General features: G+C 39.9%; 1 protein-coding gene across 5 annotated transcripts in view; it reads left to right on the forward strand.

The window, feature by feature from the left end:
* PDE7B (phosphodiesterase 7B) overlaps window positions 1-23,903 on the forward strand; it is a 584,524-nt gene that overhangs the window by 504,791 nt on the left and 55,830 nt on the right. For all 5 annotated transcript variants that reach the window (XM_058735376.1, XM_058735374.1, XM_058735373.1 and 2 more), the window contains one exon: window positions 3,228-3,311. In XM_058735376.1, the coding sequence (XP_058591359.1) occupies window positions 3,228-3,311 (84 nt within the window). The remainder of the gene's footprint in view (window positions 1-3,227; window positions 3,312-23,903) is intronic.

Below are 23,903 nucleotides of genomic sequence, written 5' to 3' on the forward strand. Positions count from 1 at the left end.
TTTTAATAATTGCTTTCCATCTCTTACTTGAAAATAATAGATGCCTTGTTGATCCAGAACAGGATTTGGTTGTCTTACTCGTTCGGCTCATTTCCGCTGGACTGCTATTCAAATAAACAACATCTATCTGATTGAATCTTGAACTCATCAAGGGGGTGGATTCCCCTTGTACTCAAGTTTCAGGAGTCATGATGAATATATATTTGGTTTATTGGCAAATAGCAATCAAAGCATACATTGGGCCATAAAAAAGTGAATGCTTAGCTGTTTCTACGATTTTTTATCCTGATGATATAGGATAAAGGTTAAGAACATGGGGTTTAAGAGCCAATTTCGAATTTGAATACAAACTCCACCCTTACTAATTCTGTGAGCTTGGACAAATTATCAAATTTCCACTGGTTTCAGTTTCCTCATCCGTAAAATGGTCTAATAATAACACCTACTTCGCTGGGTTGTTGGGTAGATGATATTCAATAATACATGTAAAATGCTTAGTACCGTGTAAGGTTTCAAGAAATTCTAACCCTCATGCTATTTTCATGCACCTTATAATTTTCTCACAACAACCCTGTGAGGGAGGCGAAGCTGCTGTAATTATGCCAATTAATTTAAATATTAGAAACTGGACCTCAAAGTGGTTATTGAGTTGCCCACAGTCACCCAAGATGGTGAGATATTGATCCTGTCAGTAACAGGAATCTCCGAATTACTCACATATTGCCTTCCCTTTACCTAGCTTGCCTTGTGATGCTGTCTTCTCCATGTTCATCCCTAAACCTAAAGCCCTGAATGATAATGGGCGTCCTCTGCCTTAGACTGTCAGATGGACAAAAGGAATAAATTTTGACAGAGGCTTTAAAACCTCTATTGATATTATACAGAAGTTTTCTGGGAAAATGGTACCCTCTGAACTACACAGTCAGGAGGGACGCTTTGCTAATCCTGGGGAAAAAAAGTACTAGTGGACAAGTGATTTCCAATTGGTGAGCCTGAAACCCCTTAGAGAAGCCCACAGGGATGACACAACGGGTCAACAAACCTAAAGCCTAGCCGGCTTCATAGACCGAATGAATACAGGCTTATCCATGCATAAGTTTTGAAGCGTATGTCTATCTGATTATCATTTAGAAAATATAAATCATTTAGGCACTGCTGAATTTATTATATCATTTTGGCGTGCTGTATTTTCCCAATGGCTGCTAAATTTCACCTATCATGTGAGGGTCTGTGATTTTTTTTTAAACCATTATGTACAGACTCCTTAAGATTAGAAACCAATGTTGTTGAGGAGAGAGCTCTGCCTATGAAGTTTAATAACCTAGATTTAAGGACCAGCCCTGCTAGGTATAAGTTAAAGCACCATAAACTCAGCCAGTCAGTTAAAGTCCATAGATATCTACTGAGCGCCTCTAAAGGGCCCGCCCGCACCCTGAGCTGGAGCTGGGTAGGTGAACAGCAGGCCTGAACTTTCTTCCTGAGCCTCCATTTTCTCACCTATAAAGTAAGTAGAATAATAGTGGCTCTCCTCACAAGGCTATTGTGAGCATCCAATGAGATAAACAAGAAAATAAATACACTGTGATGTTTGTGAAAGTGCTTTGTGAACTCTTTAGAGTGCTGTAAACATGGAGTGTTCAAGACAAGCTGCTGAAGACAAGAAAACCCTTCAACTCTCCCTAGTGGATTTCCTATAACTGCTGGCCATCTGCCCCCATGAACTTGCCAAATGCTAACAGCATTCCTTTCTTTGATCTCAGACGATATTCATATTTATAAAAATGCTTTTCCATCTCCTTCTTCCTCCTCCCCTTTTATTCCATAAATTGTAACATTCCTTAATATCAACATGGCACTGTAATATCAGATTATACAAAGCATTAAATAAGGCACCAATATAAAATTCAAATCACAGAATAACCCAGAGGCTCACAGCTTGCAGTTAGTAAGCCCAAACATACACAACGCCCATCTGTAAGGGATATTTTAAACATTGCCAATGGCACTGGTTACAGCTGAAGGGGATCTCACTCAGACCCTGGTTAACTCCAGGGGGTAGGAATGGAGGAGAGATGACTGTCCCTTTTCTCTACTCATAGGCTAAGACCTCACTGCCACGTCATGTCTGGGAAAAAGTGGTTTATGGGAGGGGACCCATTACTCGTGGAATTGAAACTTTCCCTGATTCGGTTCTTCCAGAAATATAGAAGATCTCATGTATTTTTCTCTCTCCTCTAATTCCATATTTTATGTGCTAATTTGTACATTTTGTCCTTATATTTATTCTTGTCAACAGAAGACATTCACTTAGAGTCTGCTAAGTGCCATACAATACACAAAGCACTATGGAAAAATGCAAAACACATAATTAATATGCATGGTCCTTTGCAGGAGTTTAGAAAGAAGTAAACCCAGCATTTATTGCAAGGCAGCAAGTGTTATTTTATATTCTTCAACCCATGACACTGTGAACCACTGAGGTTTAGAGAAATAAATTTCCCAAGATCATACAGGTAGCAAGTGTCTGAGCCGAGATTGTCCTAGGTCTATTTCGTCTTAAAGTACATGCTCTTTCCATTCTATTTCATTCCCTCCCTTGATCGGGAAGGCAGAAGACACAGCAAAAAGGAACGTGAATGCAGACATTAAAGAAAACCTGCAAATGAATAAGTTCTACAAGCTCCACTGACTATTTCGTGTACAAGGGTGGCAAGTGTCTGAAGTACCTGGAGCTGGGCTGGCCTTCATGGAGCAAATTCTAAAGCAGATCAATGATAAATCCTGGGCAACAGGGCAATGGACACTAGTCAGAGAACAATTGTGCTGGAACCAAGAGAAATAACACTGGGCAGTTAAACATTCTAACAAGAATAAAAGCTTTAATCCCAGAGCATCATTTGTTCTCCCAGATTCAGATGCCCCCTCCTTGTGGCCCTCAGACTATGGAAATCTTGTAAATTACTAAAATTTTCACAGATCCATCTTCCAGGCAAATCTAAAAGACAGCAGAGTGCTGCTTCACTTATTAGAGTACTGCTAAGTTCATTACACTTAACATTCATTAAATATCCCCTCTCACATAGCTCTCTCTTAAGCAAGGTAAGTGGAAATCATTTTCCTCCTGACATTTGGTTCCAGTGACATAAGTGAGTAAGAGGATTTACAGAGGAAAAGTGAATACACTTGGCAATGTTTTCAAACATTTGTTTGGATTTTCTGTTTTTTAGGAGATGTACGACTAAGGGGTCAGACGGGGGTTCCTGCTGAACGCCGCGGCTCCTACCCATTCATTGACTTCCGCCTACTTAACAGTGAGTAATCAAGTGTACCTGGAAAGGAACAAACGTTTTCTTTAAAAAAAAAATCTCACTTCCCTCTGAACTTCAAAACCCTCAGAGGTCTGCCTTCCTTCCTCCATGTCTCCCCTCCCAAATGGAACTTAACCCTTTGTCTTTAGATTTCCTCCCTAGTGAAGTGATTCTGGCACTGCCCTACCTCCCAGAGCTTTAGTGAGAATCAAATGAGATCATTTCAGCTTTCAGAATGTAAGCCTTAAAAACCGTGAAGCCCTATACAGGGAAACTTATTCCTTTCATCATCCAGCACATTCTTTCCACCTTCATCCAGAACTAGACCAGATGAGATTCTATTTTATTGTTAAAACCCCACAGGGAAACCTACTCACATATGGCCCTTAGTAACTATCCATTGTCTAATTCTCCCTTCTTTGTCTCATCGAAGTCCCTGAGATCTGTTCTTGCATTCCTCATAAAGCTCTACACCATGGCTGAGCCCTTGTAGTGTGCACTTGCTGCTTCTTCCATTAGAACTACCTCGGAAAGTCATTTCTTTCTATCTTTCCCCTTCATATATTACTCCTTATTTGGGGTTTTGCTCAACCTCTGGTTCATAATTCTGTTAATTTCAAATTCCTTTGGAAACCCAAACCGGTGACCAGTCACCCTGCCTGATAGCATGCCTTCTATTGCAATCATCCTGCACTTTGGACTTGGGGGTGGGGGCGGTGGGGGGAGAAACTGTATAAATTTCACAGTTTGCTCCAAGGTTTTCAGTGTTTGGTTCTCATACCACTTCCCATCGATAAATTTCAAAGTTCTGGGTTGCACCCACAGAGTATTACTTTCCTTTGGCATAAACAAGTTCAGCAGAAAGGTAATTTGATTTACCTCGACCCCTAAAAATTACTAGGAGAAGTCAAAACTTGCTATCCTTGGATCCTCAAAAGGTCAGTAGTGAATAGAGATGCTTGTATTTCTCCTAGCTTATTAAACTTCCATAGCAATGTGAAATATCCGTTTTCTCAGCTCTTTCTGGGACACAGAGACTTGGAGTAACCTTTCCATACTAGAGATAACCTCCCCAACCCAGCCCCCCCAAAAAATGCATTTTCGAAGACACAGTTGATTTGCTAACCCAATGTAATATTGGATACAGACTATGGGGAGCTCAAATGGTATCTCAGCTTTTCTTATGACCCTGATTAGGCTGGTCCAGCTACTCATGGAAGTTACCCCTTTTGACAATATCTAGATTGTACTGACTTCCAGTTCCCAGGCATACGGTTCCACCAAGCAAGATGGGGATGAGCAGAGGGTCCAGTTAATTCACTGTCTCAAAGAGATCAGGACTCTCCAATGGCTTCACATACGAAGTGTGAGATGGAGAAAATAACCAAAAAAGTCTCTTTCAATATTAGATGAGATGTTATGTCATGTTTTCGAATATAAGGCATGAACAAATTAGGAAAAATAGGAGATACTTCTCTTTATAATAATTCCAAGGTTCCAAATGATATAATCTGTTTCTAAATTATTCCAATGTTAATAAGCAACATCAGCTAAGAGCAGTTATCTTTGCAAGTGGGATTAAGGAATAATTTCCCTATATACATCATAGGTCCTTGCAACACTTGGATTTGGGGGGGGGTTTTATCATCTGTTTTACTTTCAGAACGTTAAAAAAATTGAAAAAATGTAGAAAAATTTTAAACAGAAAACCAATGCAGATAATATTTCACTACTATATTATTCACTATATAGCAAATCACATACAAGCAGGTACTATCCTGTCATCCCTCTTCTGAAGGTCCTCCAGAAACTTCCTAGTGTCTGGACTGACCCCCGGCCTCCTTCCCCTGGCCTGGGATACTATCTTCCCTCTACCCCCATTTCACCCCGTATGTTGCTCAGGACCTTCCACACATTAAGTGATAGTGTTGGCCATCCATTCTGAAATTTCTTTCTCCTCTGCTCAGCACTGCACTCTGGATAACTCCTTCACTCATGTCTCTTTAGCAATAAAACATGCTAAGGCGATATCAACTTACCTTCATTGTATTTTGCTTTCTAGTGGACTCACTTTTTTTTTCCTAGATGTGTAGAACAGTTCCCTAAACAGACTACAAGATCCTGAATATCTGTCCAACTAGATCAAAGGATCCCCTCAAAAAGACTGTATTAAATAATCATAAATGTCAGTCATCCCCTATATTTTTCTCGACAGCTCAGATAGGACTGAAGCCCTCTGAGATTCTTCCTTATTTGTGGTACTGTCTATTCCATTGTCAAATGCCTGGCATACCCAGTTACTGAGTAGAAAATTGAATCAATAACATTACTGCAGTCATTCTCCACAATTTCCTACGTTAGTCGGCAATTAAAGTAACTTGTCGCCAGGTAGAACCAGGTATGTTCTATCTGTGTTATGTACAGTCACATAAGATGTAATACACATGTCATACCTCCTACTACTTTATATAGAGCCTATTTAGTTCTCTTTAATGTCATTCATGTTCCTGTTGGGGTTTGCCTGCCTGAGTTGTTAGTGTGTGCTTTCTGCCTAGAGGGAAACATTTTAAATATACTTCTATAAAAATTTAAAAATAAACCCCAAAGATACATTTTGGGACCTTTTGCTAAAACTCTTATTTTTACCAACTGATTCCAATTCTACACAGTAAGTACAGACTAGTTTAAAGTGATTTTTTTGTATCATTTACCTTAATTTTGAGTCATTTTTTCCCCAAGTACAGGCAGAGACCAAAGATTATTTTCCTCAGGTGCTTGCAGTTTTGCTCTCTCTCCCAAGGTAGAACCTACTCTTGGACTTGCTTAAAAAGACAATTTATAGGAAAAACCAAAGCACCATAACCTCTATACCCTGTGTCTCATCCCTACAGCCTTTCTTCTAAAATGCTTAGTGAAACCCACATGGCTGCCACCCCCTGTCCACAGTGTCCCTGGGGGGTTACCTTCTACCACTCTCTTCAACATATGTCTTGAATGGCTGGAACATGTGTAACAAAAATGTACATTACTAGTAAGGCCCATTGCACTTCTCCACTGGCCCCATCAGGCACAGCCCCAACCTGCCATAGCAGAACAGAAAACATCAGAATTAATATCTAAAATAACTTTCCTGGGGGCACCCCGGTGGCTCAGTTGGTTAAGCTTCCACTCTTGATTTCAGCTCAGGTCATGATCTCACGGGACTGAGCCCGGTTCATGGGATCAAGCCTGGTGTGGGGCTCTGGGCTGACAGCACAAAGCCTGCTTGGGATTCTCTCTCTCCCTCTCTCTGCCCCTCCCCAGCTCAAGCTCACTTTCTCTCTCTCTCTCTCTCTCAAAATAAATAAATAAACTTAAAATAATAAAATAGCATAACATAAATAAAATAACTTTCCTTTTTTCAGAATAAAGTTTACAGATATTAAAACAGTTAACCAGAATGAGACTGGGCCAATGACAACCAATGCAGTAAACCTGTGCTCCCGTCCATGCCTATTTTGTGACAGATAGATATAGAGATAGAGATAGATAGATAGATATGATGTTTATTTATTTTTGAGAGAGAGAGACAGAGCACAAGTGGGAGAGGGGTAGAGAGAGAGGGAAGCAGGCTCCAGGCTCTGAGCTGTCAGCACAGAGACGGACAAAGGGCTCCAACTTATGGACCTCAAGATCATGACCTGAGCCAAAGTTAGATGCTTAACCGACTGGGCCACCCATAAGCCCCCATGCCTGTTTTGTAAATAAGATTTTATTGGAACATAGCCATGCTCATTCATTTATATATCATTGACAGCCACTTTTATCCACAGAGACCATATGGCCCACAAAGCCAAAAATATTTACTATATGGCCATTTATGGAAAAAATTTACTAACTCTTAAATTAGATTTTTAAACAAAATTGAAAGGGTTTATGACATCTCCATAAGTGCATTCAGCCTGGTCTATTTTCCTTTGTTCGTGTCATTTTTTTCTTTTTAATCCCCAGTGCCATCAGTTTACTTTCAAGGATGGATTCACATTGGCTTAATTTACATGTGACAGAAATATAAACAGAGAACTTTCTTGCTGGTTCAGCATTTAAATTCCACAATTATAATTTCTATCTGCACAAACATTCTTCTGTAAGAGGTGCCCCTTTCCCATATTTTTTGAAGACATGGGACTACCACACCTATGAACTTGTCTACATTCTACATATAAGATGACAATATACACCTAGTTTGCCTGGCATAGTCAAATTTGTACCTGTTTTCTAGGCATACTTACTAATAATGCCATTTCCCACTCCCTAAGTATTCTGGTTTAGACGACAAATTACAAAGTCAATGGATTTTATAGTTTTTCTACAAAAAAAAAAGTTACTTCAAGACAACACCTCTTAAATGTCACTTTCAATCCAGGAATAAAGATCAGAAAATCCTCCTCATAAGAGATACAGGCAGATCCATGCATGTCTTGGTTGAGAATAGGTAAGATAAAGTTACCTGTTGACAGACAATATTATTTACTATTTATATTTTATACAATTTAGAAAACAGGCATTTATATGAACTTTGAGAAGTTTCTCTGGATAAGTAGCAGAAAAACGTGGCTTCATTGCATAGGCCACAGGAATCATAGACCTTTAAAGAAGATTATCTTTACACCTAAGCATGGGAGGTGGGGGTGGGCAGAAGAGAGTGAGAGGAAAGGGTGACGATTATTTTTATTCTACCTGAGATACTAAAGCAGAGACCTGAAAGAGGGCCAGAAGAATGGGAAAGCAATGGCTTGATTATCCCAATGCCAATTTCCTATAGATTTATGTCATTTACTAACTCTGTGTGGAGGGAAACACGAGAAGAGAAAATGGAGAGAGGAGTATTCAGAGAAACGTGTGGCCTCACGGGCGAATGTCGCAGAAGCAATCACAATTTTCTGCAGAACAGGTGGTTACAGCTCCCCTTGTACATCTCTGTCTCCTGGTTTAATATAATCAGTAGGCTGAGTAGATAATGACTAGGTGGAGATGTTCCCATGGCAACCATTTCAGAGCAACACAATGTGATTTCCACACTCGCTCAGCAAAGGAAGTGACATACAAAGCAAACATTCCCAGTGACTGTGGAGCTTGAAGGAATAAGGCAGCTTTAGCTGCAAGTTTCAGGGCAGCAAATTCAGCTGCCACAGAGAGCCTGGAGCCCCAGACGAGCCCCAGGACTTTGCAGTAGTAGGTTAATTGGCTATTTGGCTTTTCCTGTTGGTTAATTTGCTAATCTTGATCTTTAAAGTTCTATTCCTCCAGATCCGCCTCTCCAGGCGGGGCCATTATCGCTGCACAAGCATGAGGTAATTTTAGCAGAGCTACAAAAAGATTTTCCTTTACTCATTACTTTTGATCGAACTAATAAATACTATATATTTATGATATATAGATATATAATATACATAATATATACATATTTTTTTTTAATTTTTTTTTCAACGTTTTTAATTTATTTTTTGGGACAGAGAGAGACAGAGCATGAACAGGGGAGGGGCAGAGAGAGAGGGAGACACAGAATCGGAAACAGGCTCCAGGCTCCGAGCCGTCAGCCCAGAGCCCGACGCGGGGCTCGAACTCACAGACCGCGAGATCGTGACCTGGCTGAAGTCAGACGCTTAACCGACTGCGCCACCCAGGCGCCCCTATATATATATATATATATATATATCTTTTTATGGAGAACAAGTGACCCAGAGACTCAAATACTTTTTTTAAAAGCTGCCATCTAAAACGTTACACCATGCAAAAATATAAAGTACATTCACAGAAGAGCTGTCAACCAAAAGCCACCCAGCATGTTACAAACCATCTAGTGCTTAAGTGATGTCCCCATCTTAAAGAGGGACAATTTGCTTGTAAACTCAGTTTTCTAAGAAAGAATTCCTAGTGGATGGTGATAGCCTCTTAGTAATCTTCTTAAAGGTGATTCTTAACGTTACCTGTGAGAACCACATAAATGTAAAGAACCTAAATTAAAATGTTACAGGGTGAGGTGTTTAAGGGCACAAACGTGCAACTCGTGGATAAATAAGTCCTGGAAATCTCATGTACAACACAGTGATTGCAGGCAACTGTATTATCAACTTCAGAGTTAAGACACTACATCGTAATTATTCTCACCATGAAAATTAAATGATAATTATATGACCTAATAGAGATGTTAGCTAACACAGTAGTAATCATATTGCAATATATAAATGTATCAAATCAAACACCTTGTACACTTAAGCTTACACAATGTTACATGCCAATTAAATTTCAATAAAAAAAGAAAAAAGGAAAGAGAAAATGAAATACAAAATACACTTTAAAAAATGTTATGGGGTGATTTAAAAGAAATCATATTGAGAAGATGATTTCCCATTCTCCCCAAAATTCAGGCCCGCAGCCTCATGGCCCACAATAGAGAACAGAGATGCGAGCTGGGACTAGCTTAGACTTCTCCTGAGTGCCAGATAACACTCCACAACTTCAAAGTTCAACATTTGTCTTCCTCTAGAAGAAAGACAAGACGTTGATTGTGGTTGCGGGTCCTTTCTGACTCACCTGGATCGTGCTCCATGCTCCAAGCTCCCCAGCATTTCACATACAGAAGTACCAGACCAACAGGATAGTTAGCCACTGAAATGACTGCAATGCAGAAGACAGAATTGATGTTGCCCTCACTGTTTCACCCATTCCCTGTCACTATTCACCAGTGACCATCGATGGAGCACCTCCTAGGGTAGACCATGAGCCAGGTCCTGGAGATATAAAGATAAAATGAGACAGAGCCCCTGTCTCTGAGAACTTTATAGAGACGTAAGCCTGTACATTTTGATGTGATAGGATACATTTAATAACACATGCATGTATAATAAAAGCATACATAAAATGAGAAACATGTATGCGTATACAGGATTCAGAGGAAAGCAGGATTAACTTCGGGGAGGCTGGGGACGGGAGCAATTAACTCAGTCTTGGGAAATTATAGAAGGCGGTCTGAAGGAATGAAAACATGAACAGGACTAAAGCAACAATGAAGTGAGGAGGGCTGCACACTTTTAGAGCCATTCTGAAATGTGCTTCAAGACCTAAGGAACCAAGAAAGAGTCATCCACAACTCTACTCAACTAGACATAAATTTTATTGGAAGATGAGGTATTCAAGTAGAAGCCGAAGAAGTCAGGAGAGATCACTCAATATATCTGACTCTCTGGGGAAAACCATAATGAAAAATAAACAGTTTTCACCTTCTTTTTTTTTAAGTTTATTTATTTATTTTGAGAGAGAGGGTGCATGAGCAGAGGAGGGGCAGAGAGAGAGGAAGAGAGAGAGAATCCCAAGCAGGCTCTGCACTGTCAGCACGGAGCCCAATGCAGGGCTCGAACTCACAAACCACGAGATCATGACCTGAGCCAAAACCAAGAGTTGGCCGCTGAAATGACTGAGCCACCCAGGCACCCCAACAGTTTTCACCTTCTAAAGCTAGGACTGAAAACAGCCATTGCCTTTTGTTAACCTGGCTGACACTGTTTAATCGATTCATTATTTTTTACATGAGTGATAAAAAGAAAATTGAATCAGGGAGCTCAGGGAGGCCAGTATTCCCTCTGGGTTGCCATTCGTTCGTTCAATAAATAGAATATCCACTGTCTGCCAAGCAGGCCATGAGGCCAAGGTGCGCTGAGCCACACCAGTAACCACGGGGCTGGGATAGCTCCTGTCCCAGAAAGCAATGAGACTGGAGTCTGCCAGAGACACCAAATACTAATACCTCAACAATTCCTTTCAGGTCAACAAGGACTGGGGTAGCAGGGGGCACCTACCACATCCTATACCTCGGCTAGGGATTCTGACTGCTCAAAAGGAAACTTTTAGAGATTCCTTTACCCTCGAAGACCTAACAATCTCATTACACAGGCAAGACAAACACACATTAAACCAAGGACCTTACAAGAGCATAAATGGTCTAGTTCTCAAATAACTGACAAAAACAATAAATCAGAGACCAAAGAAGGCAGAGATTACTGAAGTGCTCTGAGCAGGAAAAGAAGGCTTTATGGTCTTGTGCTGAATTCTGAAAGATAAGATAGAGTGTTGTCTTGTGAAGGAATTGCCTAAAAGTGAGACTGAGCTGACATATGGGAGACATTAAGTCATTAAGTAGGAGAAGGTCCAGAAAGTAGTAAAGTATGTTGACTAGAGAGAAAACGAAAGGCTTGGAATGCCAAGATAAAGAACTTGAACTTGACTCATTAAACAAAGAGGGTCACTAGAGAATTTTGAGAAAAACATAGATGCCATAAAATAGTGCTTAAGAAAATTAACTAACACTCATATGTAGGAGGCGCAGACTCACTAAATCAAGAGAAACGTGATCAGGCAGCAGACTACAATGGAAGTAGAAAGAAGGTATAAATCCAGAGATGATGTGGAGAAAAGGAGATAAAACTTGATGATCCTGAATGCTGGGAGATCCTGGGGTTGTTCTGGCCATCTGAAGAATTGGAGATGAGATCAACAGTGAAGAAAGTTGGAGGGTGAGTTAGGGAAAGATAGTGAGCTCAGGAACAGGTTTTTTGCAGAAGTCAAGTCCAAGAGAGAGCTGTTAATAAGGGAGCACAGTACAGGTCAGAAAGGCCTGTTTTGGAAATTCCATTGTATTCCTTGGGTATTACAATCATCCATGAGTCATATGGCCAGAACAGGTATCTTTGTTCAAGGGTCAACAACAGCTACTTTGTTCAAGGGTTCCTATGATTCTAGTTTATAATAAGCTTGATTTAGCAAAGCATAAGATTATCGATAATAAAACCCACGAGGACGTCTCACTTTCTCACAGAGGAAAATAAATTGCTGCTATGTAAACATGATTCAGACACCATCCTACCCCACATCATGGATTCTGTTATGGTACAAACGTGTTTGCTTATGTCAGAGCCCAGCAGGTTTGTTAACTCCCTGGAATGTAGCACAGAGAAATGGCCGTTTTCTACTGCAGCACTTCCTTGAGTAAAACCCTGATCCACTCAGAGTATTTCTGGTATAGTGGGTTCTTTGGATTTCTGGAGACAGTAAAACAGGGAAGCAGGAGTAAATTAAGTTTCTTTTGACTGAAGTTATCCTATGAGTCACTGAGCGAGAATGAGTTGTTTGTTAAATAAAATTAAATTCAGCCTCCTACCCAGAAGGAAGCACAGCCTACCTCTTGTGACTTCATTAATAAATAAAAGGAGGGGTTATGCCCTCTCACTTCTATCGTACCTTTAAAGTTTGAGAAGATTTAAATGACTTGCCATAGTCCATATTTAACTCTACATATGAAAAAATAGAGTGTTCCATCCTTAGAATCTTTTTGTGTTTCCAACTTGAGATCACTGGGTTAATACAAGATCAAGAAGATCATTTTCTCTCTAACTAGCAAACCAAATTGCCTTGGGGCACCTGGGTGGTTTATCACTCATAAGTAACCTAAGAGAGGGCAGTAGAACCAGTGCCAAAGGAAAGTGGCAGCATTTACCAAGGAAAGTCCCCAAGGAAGATGGTGGTGGCCACTGCACCCAACCACAGCCACCACAAGAGCTTTAAGATGGGAAGTGCTTAATCCCAGATACAGGACCCATGAGGCCAGGTGGAGAGCCTTCTTAGGCAAGGGCCCCAAGGCTATAGGTCTCCAAAGGCCTGGAAGCCCAGGAGGGCAGCTGCAAACACCAGAAACAGCAAAGGTCCTTCTCACCCAACCTGGTCCACCATGATGGCCCCACCCAGAGCCCCATGCACACTGCATTCCCCCTGCTAAGTGCACACCCTAACCCCGATTAATGGAGGAAGTTGGCAGAAAGACAAAGAGCTTTGAAGTCAGACCTGGATTTGAATCCTACTTCTTTGTGAGTGTGGGGAAAATGCACACACTGCTTACAGTTCACATTTATGGAAGGAGATTGTAACACCAGCCTCACTAGAGAGGTAAATGAGATCAGTGAGTCCAGCAGTCCGTCTTGCTTGTAATAAGTCCTCAGTAGATGTAGTTGAACTTTGGATGTACCTTCCTCCTCTACTGAGTACACCCCTCCCCAGCCACCTCTTCTCCTAAGAAGTATTTATTCACCCCTCTCCCACCATTATGACCTTTGTGAAACCTGCTTCAACCTTCCCAGAGGACTAATTACTCAGTCCCTCCTCTGTGCTCCCACCACATCTCCAAGAAAGCATCCATCACACTGTAACTGCAAACTCATTGAACTTGAGTCTCTGGAGAGTATATTACAAAACTTCCTGAGGCTACTTGATGTAGCAAGCCTGGCTCTGGACCTTTCTGTGAGTATTAGGGAACCACTGACATAGGTCACCTATGCCATACACATATTATATCAAACAATAATAATAATAACAATAATAGCTAATATGTGTGGAGCTCTTAGGTTCCAGATACTGCTTTGCACATGGTGATGCATTTAATCCCACAAGATCCCTATGAAGTAGGGACTACTATTTAAGATGAGGAAAATGAGGCCCAAAGAAAAGAAATAACTCACCTAAAAAATAATTTGTAAGCCGGGGCACCTGGGTGGCTCAGTTGGTTAAGTGACCGACTTCGGCTTCAGGTCATGATCTCACAGTTTCTGAGTTTGAGCCCCGCATCGGGCTCTGTGCTAACAGCCCAGAGTCTAGAGCCTGCCTTGGACTCTGTGTCTCCCTCTCTCTCTGCTCCTCCTCCACTCATGCTCTCTCTCGCTCTGTCTCAAAAATGAATAAACATTTTTAAAACTTTTTAAATAAAAAAAGAGAGAACTTGTAAGCCAAAATTCACACCCTAAAAAATCCAGTACCAGAAGAGCACAAGCTCTTAACCATGTGGACTATAATTCAGCTTTATATATGAATTTTAATGTTTAAAGGCAATACATGTATGCAAGATATTCCTTTTATGTGTCATATATATAATTACTCATATTAAATGTTTTCCTTATATTATAATAGTTATTTTCTTTTTATAGTACATTGAGACTCTCCTTTTTGGCATAAAAATGCTTCAATATCATTGAACAAATATAACCTAATGAGAAAATATATAACAAATATATAACAAATATAACCTAATGAGAAAATATATAATCATACATGTAACTAATTTCAACTATGTATTCCAACTGCTCTGGTAGAAGGTGCCAAGTGACAAATTACTCATTTTATCACCCGACCTTGTATTCTTTGGTAAGAAAGAGAAGGGTGTGGTGATGACAATGGAGGACACTTGTCAGCTGTCCCCAAAGAAGAAGGAAATGGAATCGCTATTGTGACAAAGTCAGATTTGAGGCTGCCACCGGTTACTTTAATTTTTCTCAAGGGGGAGTTGGTTATTTCCTGTCACGCAAACTGTGCATCATCAAAAGAAAGTTTCTCAAAACGTCTATAATACATTAAAAAGAAGCAGGGTACTGTAGATCTTAAACAAAGATCTCAGCTACATTTTTTTTTAAAGCACCAAAATTTTAACAAGTATTGTTTCTAGATGAATATTATTTCCTTCTTCCTGTCTTCTTGTTTTTCTATCTTTTTTTTACCATGAGCAAGTATTCCTCTTATCAGAATGAATGGGATTTTATGAAAAAGAAAAAGCAATGTCAATCTGAAATAGAATTTTTTTTCTAAATAATGTAATATTAAGATGCAGAAAATGAAGGGGCGCCTGGGTGGCTCAGTCGGTTAAGTGACGGACTCTTTGTTGCAGCTTAGGTCATGATCTCACGGCTCCTGAGATTGAGCCCGCGTTTGGGCTCTGTGCTAACAGAACAGAGCCTGCTTGGGATTCTCTGTCTCCCTCTCTCTCTGCCCCTTGCACTCTCTCTCTCTCTCTCTCTCTCAAAATAAATAAATAGACAAAAAAACATGCAGATGATGAAGCTACAGCCATAGGCCAGAAAACATTATATTACTTCCACCTTAGAAAAATAACTGAAAATTATGAAGTTAGGTATTTATCAAAGCTATGTATGGTACTTCACAATAATGGCTTGTCATTAGAACTGAAATTTATTCCACAGAGCACGAAATCAAAGTTCTAATTCACGTTTAAACAGCACTTTACATTTGACAAAACTTTCAAATGAAGTCACCCAAGAATTCTTTTAGCCCAGTTTCTCAGTTTTACAAGCAAAAACAAAAAACAAAACTGAAAACAAAACAAAAAAGAAAACAGTGACGCTGCAAGGTAACTCGCTGCAAGGTAATGACAGAGTTAAGATCTGGGATTCAGGTCTTTTAACATTCTGTTTTTCCATTCAACCACAGGCCTTCCTTATTTAAATTTACCTTAAATATATTTTTTTTTTAAATTTACCACTTGCAATGAAAGAAAAGACAAACCAAGGGTTTCCCCTGAAAGTGGTGTGGGAGCTAGCTCCAGAACAGTTGCCTGGAGTTAGACTCTGGCAGCAGGGGCTTCCAGACCTCTCTGTCCTCCAGCTTCCTGGGCTGGGAGAGAAGGATTGAAGAATACGTACCTCACAGAGCTATCATGAGAAGTACTGAGTACTGAGTACTATCATGAGAAGTACTGCAGTGCTAGCACAGTGCCCATCACATATAAATTCTCAATAAATGTGGACTGTTGTTAGTTCTGGTATTGGTATTTCCATTTCTCTATGACCATATGTAGAAGTACTTGGAAGAGTATGAAATACGTAACAGTGCAATGCACTTGACTTATGTTGAGGAAGAGCATGATTTATTCCCCTTTTCAGTTTCCCATTCTTCAACTTACTCATTCTTTCAACACGTCTTTACTGAGCCCCCTCTACATTACCAGACACATCTCTTTCCAAAGTATGATTGTAAATAAAGTGGTAGAGAGAAAACAGTAGCTAGAAATCTGGAGTAGGGAAGGCTTTTGTGGTTTATTTTTTTGCAAGACATTTAAGCGTGCTGAAATTATGGTGAGAAAGATCTAGTTGAGAAAGAGCAATGGGCTATATAGGACAGAAAAGTCATAACTAAAAGTAAAGTGTCCTGAAAAGGTGGGAGGGGGACTGGCCTTAGAAAAGGAAGCAGCTCTTGTAATAGGACAGGCAGAAAGAAGAAAAGAATGGCTGTCGAGTAGGAAGTTTTGTAGGTTTTGTATCAGAGAAGGAAGGAATTTCCTGCCTAATGATTCTAGTTTCTCTGTGAAGTAGGACACAAGACGGGGAGTCAAAGAGACAGGGCAATGGACAACCCTCTGATGGTCATGTAACTGTCACCCAGAGTGCTAGTTCTGTGCTCCACCTGGCCACCAGTACTCATCATCAGAAGTACCACAGCTGTGGTACCACCAAAAGAGAAATTTCCCGCAACAACATGGTGGCCTAGCCCCACCTTGGTTGGCTACGCATATGCCATTGCTTTCTCTTTTTCTCACAGTGTGGGCCATTATAGAAAAGCCCATCGCGATTCCGGCTCTACTCCACACCCTCACGTCCCCCTGAGATACAAAACTGCAAAACAAAGAGATAACCTCATGTCGGAGACTCTTCTCTCCTGTGCTTATTTGTGCCACGTGGGTAATATAATCTGTAAGGAATGTTTATCCACGAACACAAGTTTTACCTCTGTCTTTCAGTGGCTCTGTCCTGCACACCCACCCCACTACCATCCAGAGGAAGCAATTCATTGCATGAAGACAGTTGTGGCTGTAGCTGTGGCTTTTCTAGGCAGAGGCTGGACCATGTTCCCTCCTTGCCCTTCTTTCCCCATTGGCTCAGGTTCCCATGGCAATGGACAGACTTTTAGCAACTTTTTTCCCAAGTTGCCAAGAAATTAGTCAAGTAGGACGTACTTACCTTAGCATAATTATAAGCCCCATACCCCCCTTCCCTCGTTCACTCACTATTTTTTGACAATCCTTGCCATGTGAGGAAGGAAAATCTCCCACTTCTTTTCTTATTATTTTCTCATTCTTTCATTTTTGTGCCTTACCACATTAGCTCTATTTTCTATTTTGGAGACAATTCTGGTAAAGACCAGAAAGCTAAAAATCTGTCCCAAAAATCTCCTTGGAAGACCTGGAACAAATCTCCTCTTTTGTAAAGAAGAAAAGATAAATTAGATCAAACAATTCTATTTATTGAGCAACTGCCGTGTGCCAAGCTATAAGTATAAGAGATACAGGATGAAAAAATATATATCTTGAGAAACACTTGTACACAACTCAGATAAACACCAGATCAATTGACAGGTGCCAAGGAAATTCCAGTGAAAAGATGACTGGAGATTCTAGGGAAAGACCTCATGAAGAGATTGACATTGACACTTGGACGATGATTGGATTTTTGTAAGTGGAGTTTTAAGTGCATTCAAAATAAAGATCAGGGGTGGGACAATGCTGAGTTTATTCAAAGGGTGAGTGCCCTTAGGTCCTAGAGTGAACTCTTAGTGGTGAAGGGAAGGAGTAGCAGGGTTGGAGGGAAAACAATAAGAATCGATGTTAAAACTGGTCTGAGGGACACCTGCATGGCTCAGTTGGTTAAGCATCAGACTTCAGCTCAGGTCATGATCTCACGATTCATGAGTTTGAGCCCCACGTCAGGCTGCCAGTGCAGACCTGCTCTGGATCCCCTGTTCCCCTCTCTCTCTGCTCCTCCCTGACTCATTCTCTCTCTCTCCTCTCTCTCTCTCTCTCTCTCTCTCTCTCTCTCATAAATAAACATTAAAAACAATTTTTAAACTAGTCTGAAACTTTTACTGCATGATAAGGATTGGTTAGAACAAGAACAGAGACCATCTCAAATAGCAATTTGTCATTTACTCTGTAAAAAATAAAGTGGAGAATCACTGAAGGCTTTTGAGTAAAGAAAAACACGTTTTCTCTCCCTTGTATCTTGCCTAGCAAGTGGTTGCTTCTTGCTAATATTAAAACTAAGTTTCAAAAACATGTCCAGTTATACATAGGTATACAGTGAAAATGCACTCTTGGGACACCTGGGTGGCTCAGTCAGTTAAGTGTCTGACTTCAGCTCAGGTTACTATCTCACGGTTCATGGTTTCGAGCCCCATATCAGGCTCTCTGCTGTCAGCATGGAGCCGTCTTCAGATCCTCTGTCTCTTTCTCTGCCCCTCCTCCCCCCTCGTTCTCTCTCAAAACTAAATATTAAAAAACGGGGGGGGGGGGGGTGCGCCTGGGTGGCTCAGTCTGTTGGGCGCCTGACTTTGACTCAGGTCATGATCTCACAGCTCGTGAGTTTGAGCCCCGCGTTGGGCTCTGTGCTGATAGCTCAGAGCCTGGAGCCTACCTCAGATTCTGTGTCCCCCTCTCTCTCTCCGCCCCTCCCTTGCTTGTTCTTTCTCTCTCTCTCAAAAATAAACATTAAAAAAATATTTTTAAAAAAGAAATGAATTCTCTATCACATCAACACCTTTAACCCAACCTCCTATACCTTAGATCAAAACTTCTTTTCAACATGCTTCACAAAAACAACATGTACTGGTCCCAGGGCTTAACTCTGTGTCAAATTTGTTAAATGGAAAGTCCCGGATCTCAAGCCACTCTCAGTACAAAATCTGTAATTGTAACTGTAAAATTAGCTAATGTTTATTGAAAGTGTTCTATGTGCCATGCCGTATATATAAAACCTTGTTTATGGTCTATACACTAAGGCTGCTGGGACACCCTTTTGCATTTGTCTACTTGCCGAGTGAGTGTTTACTGAGAACCTACTGTGTGCCAGACACCGTTCTAATGGCTTAGCTCCCACAGTGGAAAAGAAACAAAGTTCCTTCTTTCAAAGGACCTGTTTTCTTTAAGTGTTCCCTCTATCACACGCATCCCTCTTGATTATAGCAATAATTATTCTTTAAGGGGTAATATTAGGTTCCCAAAGTGTCGACTGTACTCTTGATGCCAAAGTGTCTCCATACCTATGTAAAAAGTCATAGGCAAATAGATTATAACACCTCAGAGGGACATCTCTTAAAAGATGAGAGTTGATTCACATATCGAAAGGTGAGCATTTTCTAGTCAATCAGATGTTCTCTTAGTTCAGAATTGCCAAATATGGGTAGCCTGTTTTGAAAGAATCATAATATAACCAAAAACTCCTAACACGAAAGCTATCTGAGGGCACAACTTAGTTTTTCTTCAGTGACTCATGACTTCTCAGAATCTTACAATTCTTCAGAGTCAATTATTTTAAGTGGCAGTTATTAACTGGAACTTCAAAGCAATCTTTGTGAAGAGTTTAACTTTCTTATTTTTAAAATTCCCATTAGCTGAACCTGTAAATGCCAGTCGTGCCTCCAGAGATTTTGAAAATAATATAAAGCACTGGGGTTTTATTTCAGCTGTTTGGAAATGACTAACAGGGTAATACAATGGATGAATTTCATCAAACATTAATAGCGGGATAAGTAAGAAACACCCACTATATGGAAATTAATAATAAGACGTGTCACCATAGTCTCATGACAGGAATGTTCTCTTGGAGTATTTTGAGCGGTGTAATGGCTCTCACCGCCGGTATCTTTTAAGTGTCTTAAACAGAGAAGATTTAAGAGAAGGAAACACTTATGCTCCTTTAAATGATAGGAAGCACTGGTAACCATTAACCGATGATAATTAATGGCATAAAGAATAGAAACGGGCGACGTGAGGTGACTTAGGGACAATTTAAATTACGTATGAAGAATGAAAACTTGGGCTGAAGGATTAAGAAATTCTAAATTCCATTCCTTAAATTGTGGAGTGGAATTTTAAATGAGGCTGAAAAATATGTGCAAAGTATCAACAAAATAGTATACTGTTAGAAAAGCTATACAAACAAAAAATAAACATTAAAATAACTTTGGTAGAAAAAATTAAAAGCCAAATGACAGTATCATGTGTGCACATCCTCTGATGCCAAGCTCAGACTGTCTGACTGATTTGGACTTTATCACTATCATTTGGATGTTGTATCACTATCTATTATCTTGTTGGGACTAACGAAAATTAAATTTACTTTTATTTTTTTATAATTTTTTAAGTTTATTTATTTATTTATTTAGAGAGAGAGAGAGAGACCACATGCACGCATGAGGGACGGGGGGGGGGGGGGGGGCGGGGGGTTGGGGAAGAGAGAGAATCCCAAGCAGACTCCGTCAGCGAGGAGGAAGAGCTTGAGTCAGGGCTCGAACTCACGAACCGTGAGATCATGACCTGAGCCTAAATCAAGAGTTGGTCACTTAACTGACTGAGACACCCACGTCCCCCCATTTCTCATCTTATATTAGTGAAATATAAGCTCACAAAAAAAGAAACTCTATTTTGTTCACTGCTAATTCTAATGCTTAGAATAATGCTTTGCACATAGTAAGGGTTTGACAAATATTTGTTGAGTGAATAAACAAATTATGTAAGGTGTTTATTCAAAAAGACTTGTTGCTATGGATGGCTTATTCTCTTCTTACTAAATGTAAGTTATATGTAATATGCTTATAGCAGTAGCTGGAGAGTTTGCCCTGTTACAAGAAGTTTTTCAAATGAGTTTGCTTAAGAGTATTTTCATAAAGATTAGCAGTATTATGTGGTAATTGCCTTTAAATCATGTTTTCCAAGCCAATCATCTTCATTACTATATATCCTTTATAGCGCCGGTTCCCAAAGTGCACTGTGCATACCTTAGGGTGCACTTGGTGATCTTTTTGTCACAAAGCACAGCCTTCTTTCTTTTGCTTTAATAATTACACGTTTATTTTCATGTATAATAGGAAAAGTATAATGCACATCCAATCTGGTTTTTTATTGGTGCCAAATTTATAAAAGACATTTTTAGTAAAAATGAATTTATTTGATTTAAAGAAAGATATTAAGTAAACACTGGTATAGGTGGGTATGGTAAAAATCATGATGGCTTGTAGATGACTAAGTTCAGAAAAGTCTGATCTTGGCTCTTGCTTGGAGTATTAAAGCACAGATAGCAAATTCTGTGTTCTTGTACTATATCCCTATGCTACTGACAGGAATCTGTTACTTTACCACCTTGATCAGCTAAGTTTTTATCTAGCTTTTAACCCTCTCAAATCCAATGTCTCCTTTTTGTAGCAAATATTTTATATTTGCTTTTACTATCCTGAAAGACTATCCATAGCCTACATATTCACTACGTTCAAAAAAAAAAAAGAAAAAGAAAAAGTCAACCTAAGGTCCTACCTGTATTATAAAGCGGAAATACAAGAAAAGCAATCTGTGGCTTCAATTGTTCGTTTTCTTTTATTATTTTTTTAAATTAAAGTTAGCTAGCATACAATGTAATATTGGTTTCAGGAGTAGAACGCAGTGATTCATCACTTACATATAACACCCAGCGCTCATCCCAGCAAGTGACTTCCTTAATTCCCATGACCCATTTAGCCCATCCCTCCTCCTACCTCTCCCCTCCAGCAACCCTCAGTTTGTTCTCTAGAGTTTAGAGTCTCTTTTATGGTTTGCCTCCCTCTCTTTTTTTTTTCTTTCCCCTTATATTCATCTGTTTTGTCTCTTAAATTCCACGTATGAGTGAAATCATATAGTGTTTGTCTTTCTCTGACTTATTTTGCTTACCATGATACTCTCTAGCTCCATTCCCATCATTGCAAATAGCAAGATTTCGTTATTTTTTATGGCTGAGTGATTATATATATATGTGTGTGTGTGTGTGTGTGTGTGTGTGTGTGTATGTGTGTGTGTGTGTATATGTGTGTGTGTGTGTATATGTGTGTGTGTGTGTGTGTGTATATGGCACATCTTCTTTATACATTCTGCATACTTTGATCATTACACATACATTACATGCTTTCAATGTGTAAATGCCAGGGCATACCCAGCCCAGCCGGCAAAAGGATGCAGTCACATACTGCACCTCCATGCTGAGTCACGGTGAGTGTGACAACTTCGAGTGCAGATTGACACAGGTTTGTCATAGTGGTAAGGCAATCCGATATCACAAGCAGTCTTAACCTCTGGTGGTTTCCTAAGACCAAGAACCACTCTTGGGAAATCCTGTCCACGACCCCTCCGGCCAAAATGACATCCCTCCCTTAATTCGCACAGTGCTTGCATTCCTGAAAAGGGACAATATAAACTGTGCACTTGTACGTGAAGTGGGGGAACAGGTCAGGTTCCAGGTTCTGACCATGATATAGAGGCTTTCCACCTACGCGAACACCCGCACAGCCACTTAGAAGTTGAATGAGATACAGAACAACTGATGTGTGGAACTGTCTCCACACTTCGAGACATCTAGCGTCCCTGGCTTCCTTCCACTGTCCATGAGGGCCCTTTCCATCATTGTGACAGTCAAAACTGCCACCCCCATCATTGCCCAAATGCCTCCCACACTGATCTCTTAAATCCAACAACACTCCTGGGGTTGTTTCTTAAGCTCCTCGTCACTAACTAACATGTAGTTAGTAATCTACTTTGGGCTTTTTATTTATCAGGGACAGCTTTTGGTTCTAAAGTATCTTAAAAGATTAGCTTTATGGCTTCAACAGCTATTATGATAATATCTATTTTATTATTATTACTGAAGTTTTATTGTTTATAGCTTGTTAACTGTAAAATTTCTCTTTGGCTTAAAGCTGGTAAGGAATAAGTTTGGGTTTTTGTTTTTTGTTTGTTTTTTCTTTTTAGTTGGAAACATATTTATTACATTCTTGTTAAACAGTTCACTACATGCCTTACAGAATGGGTACCACAGCCAGAGAATAAGTTCTCTTAAAGCAAATTTCGGAAGCTTTGGTTGCTTTTAAGGAAAAATATTTCAGAGTTGAGGCTTCTGAAAGAATCTGAAATTCAATATAACTAGAAATCTGGTTACTGAAAATCAGATACTTCTTGAATTATCTAAGCCTCCCAGGGCTGCAAATGTTGACAGCATGGCTTTCCAGGCAGATTCTTGGCATAATTTTGAGTGGGTTTTGACCAAGTCATGCTAAGAAATTTGCAACTGCAGCATTCACTGGAGTGTACAAGAAAGAGGAAAAAAAAAAAAATAATGAAAACTTTCCAGGGTGAAAGACCTTAAACTTACTGAACTTCTGAACTTTACGCCCTGTTGTGATGTTTCTGACACTTTGAAGAATAGTTCTGGAGAGTCTCCAAACAGCACTCTCCTCACTCCGTTCTTAAACAGTGTGAAATCTGTCAACCCAAACAGGTCATCAAGAGGGCAGACTATCACTTGTCATTACTGAGAGGGATGTTCTCTAGGACACTGAAGAAGCTGGGCAGATTTTGCTTTTTACCAAGAGGTAAGGCCTGGCATTTTGAGAAAAAGACTGATTCCCATTCATTCAGAAAGCCGGCTTTAGCACGTACATCTGAATCAAATCTGCCCTATCCGAGTTACCAAAGTAATGACTTGATATCCGTCCCCTGAATTCCTACCAGAAAGCTGACTGTTGGAAATAACTGAGCTTTATTTGCAAAGATGGAAAGTTTAAACATTTGCCTCAGCTCAAGATAGAACCTGATTTTTTTTTTTAATTAATTCTACTGCATGTGACAAAGAAACAATATCAGTTAATGAGAGGCGTGGGAACTCTTTTGATGCCTGTTCTGCTTTTTAAGTTTTTTTCTACCGAGTTCCTTAA

This window comes from Neofelis nebulosa, chromosome 6 (assembly GCF_028018385.1).
Source record: "Neofelis nebulosa isolate mNeoNeb1 chromosome 6, mNeoNeb1.pri, whole genome shotgun sequence".
Taxonomy (NCBI): Eukaryota; Metazoa; Chordata; class Mammalia; order Carnivora; family Felidae; genus Neofelis; species Neofelis nebulosa.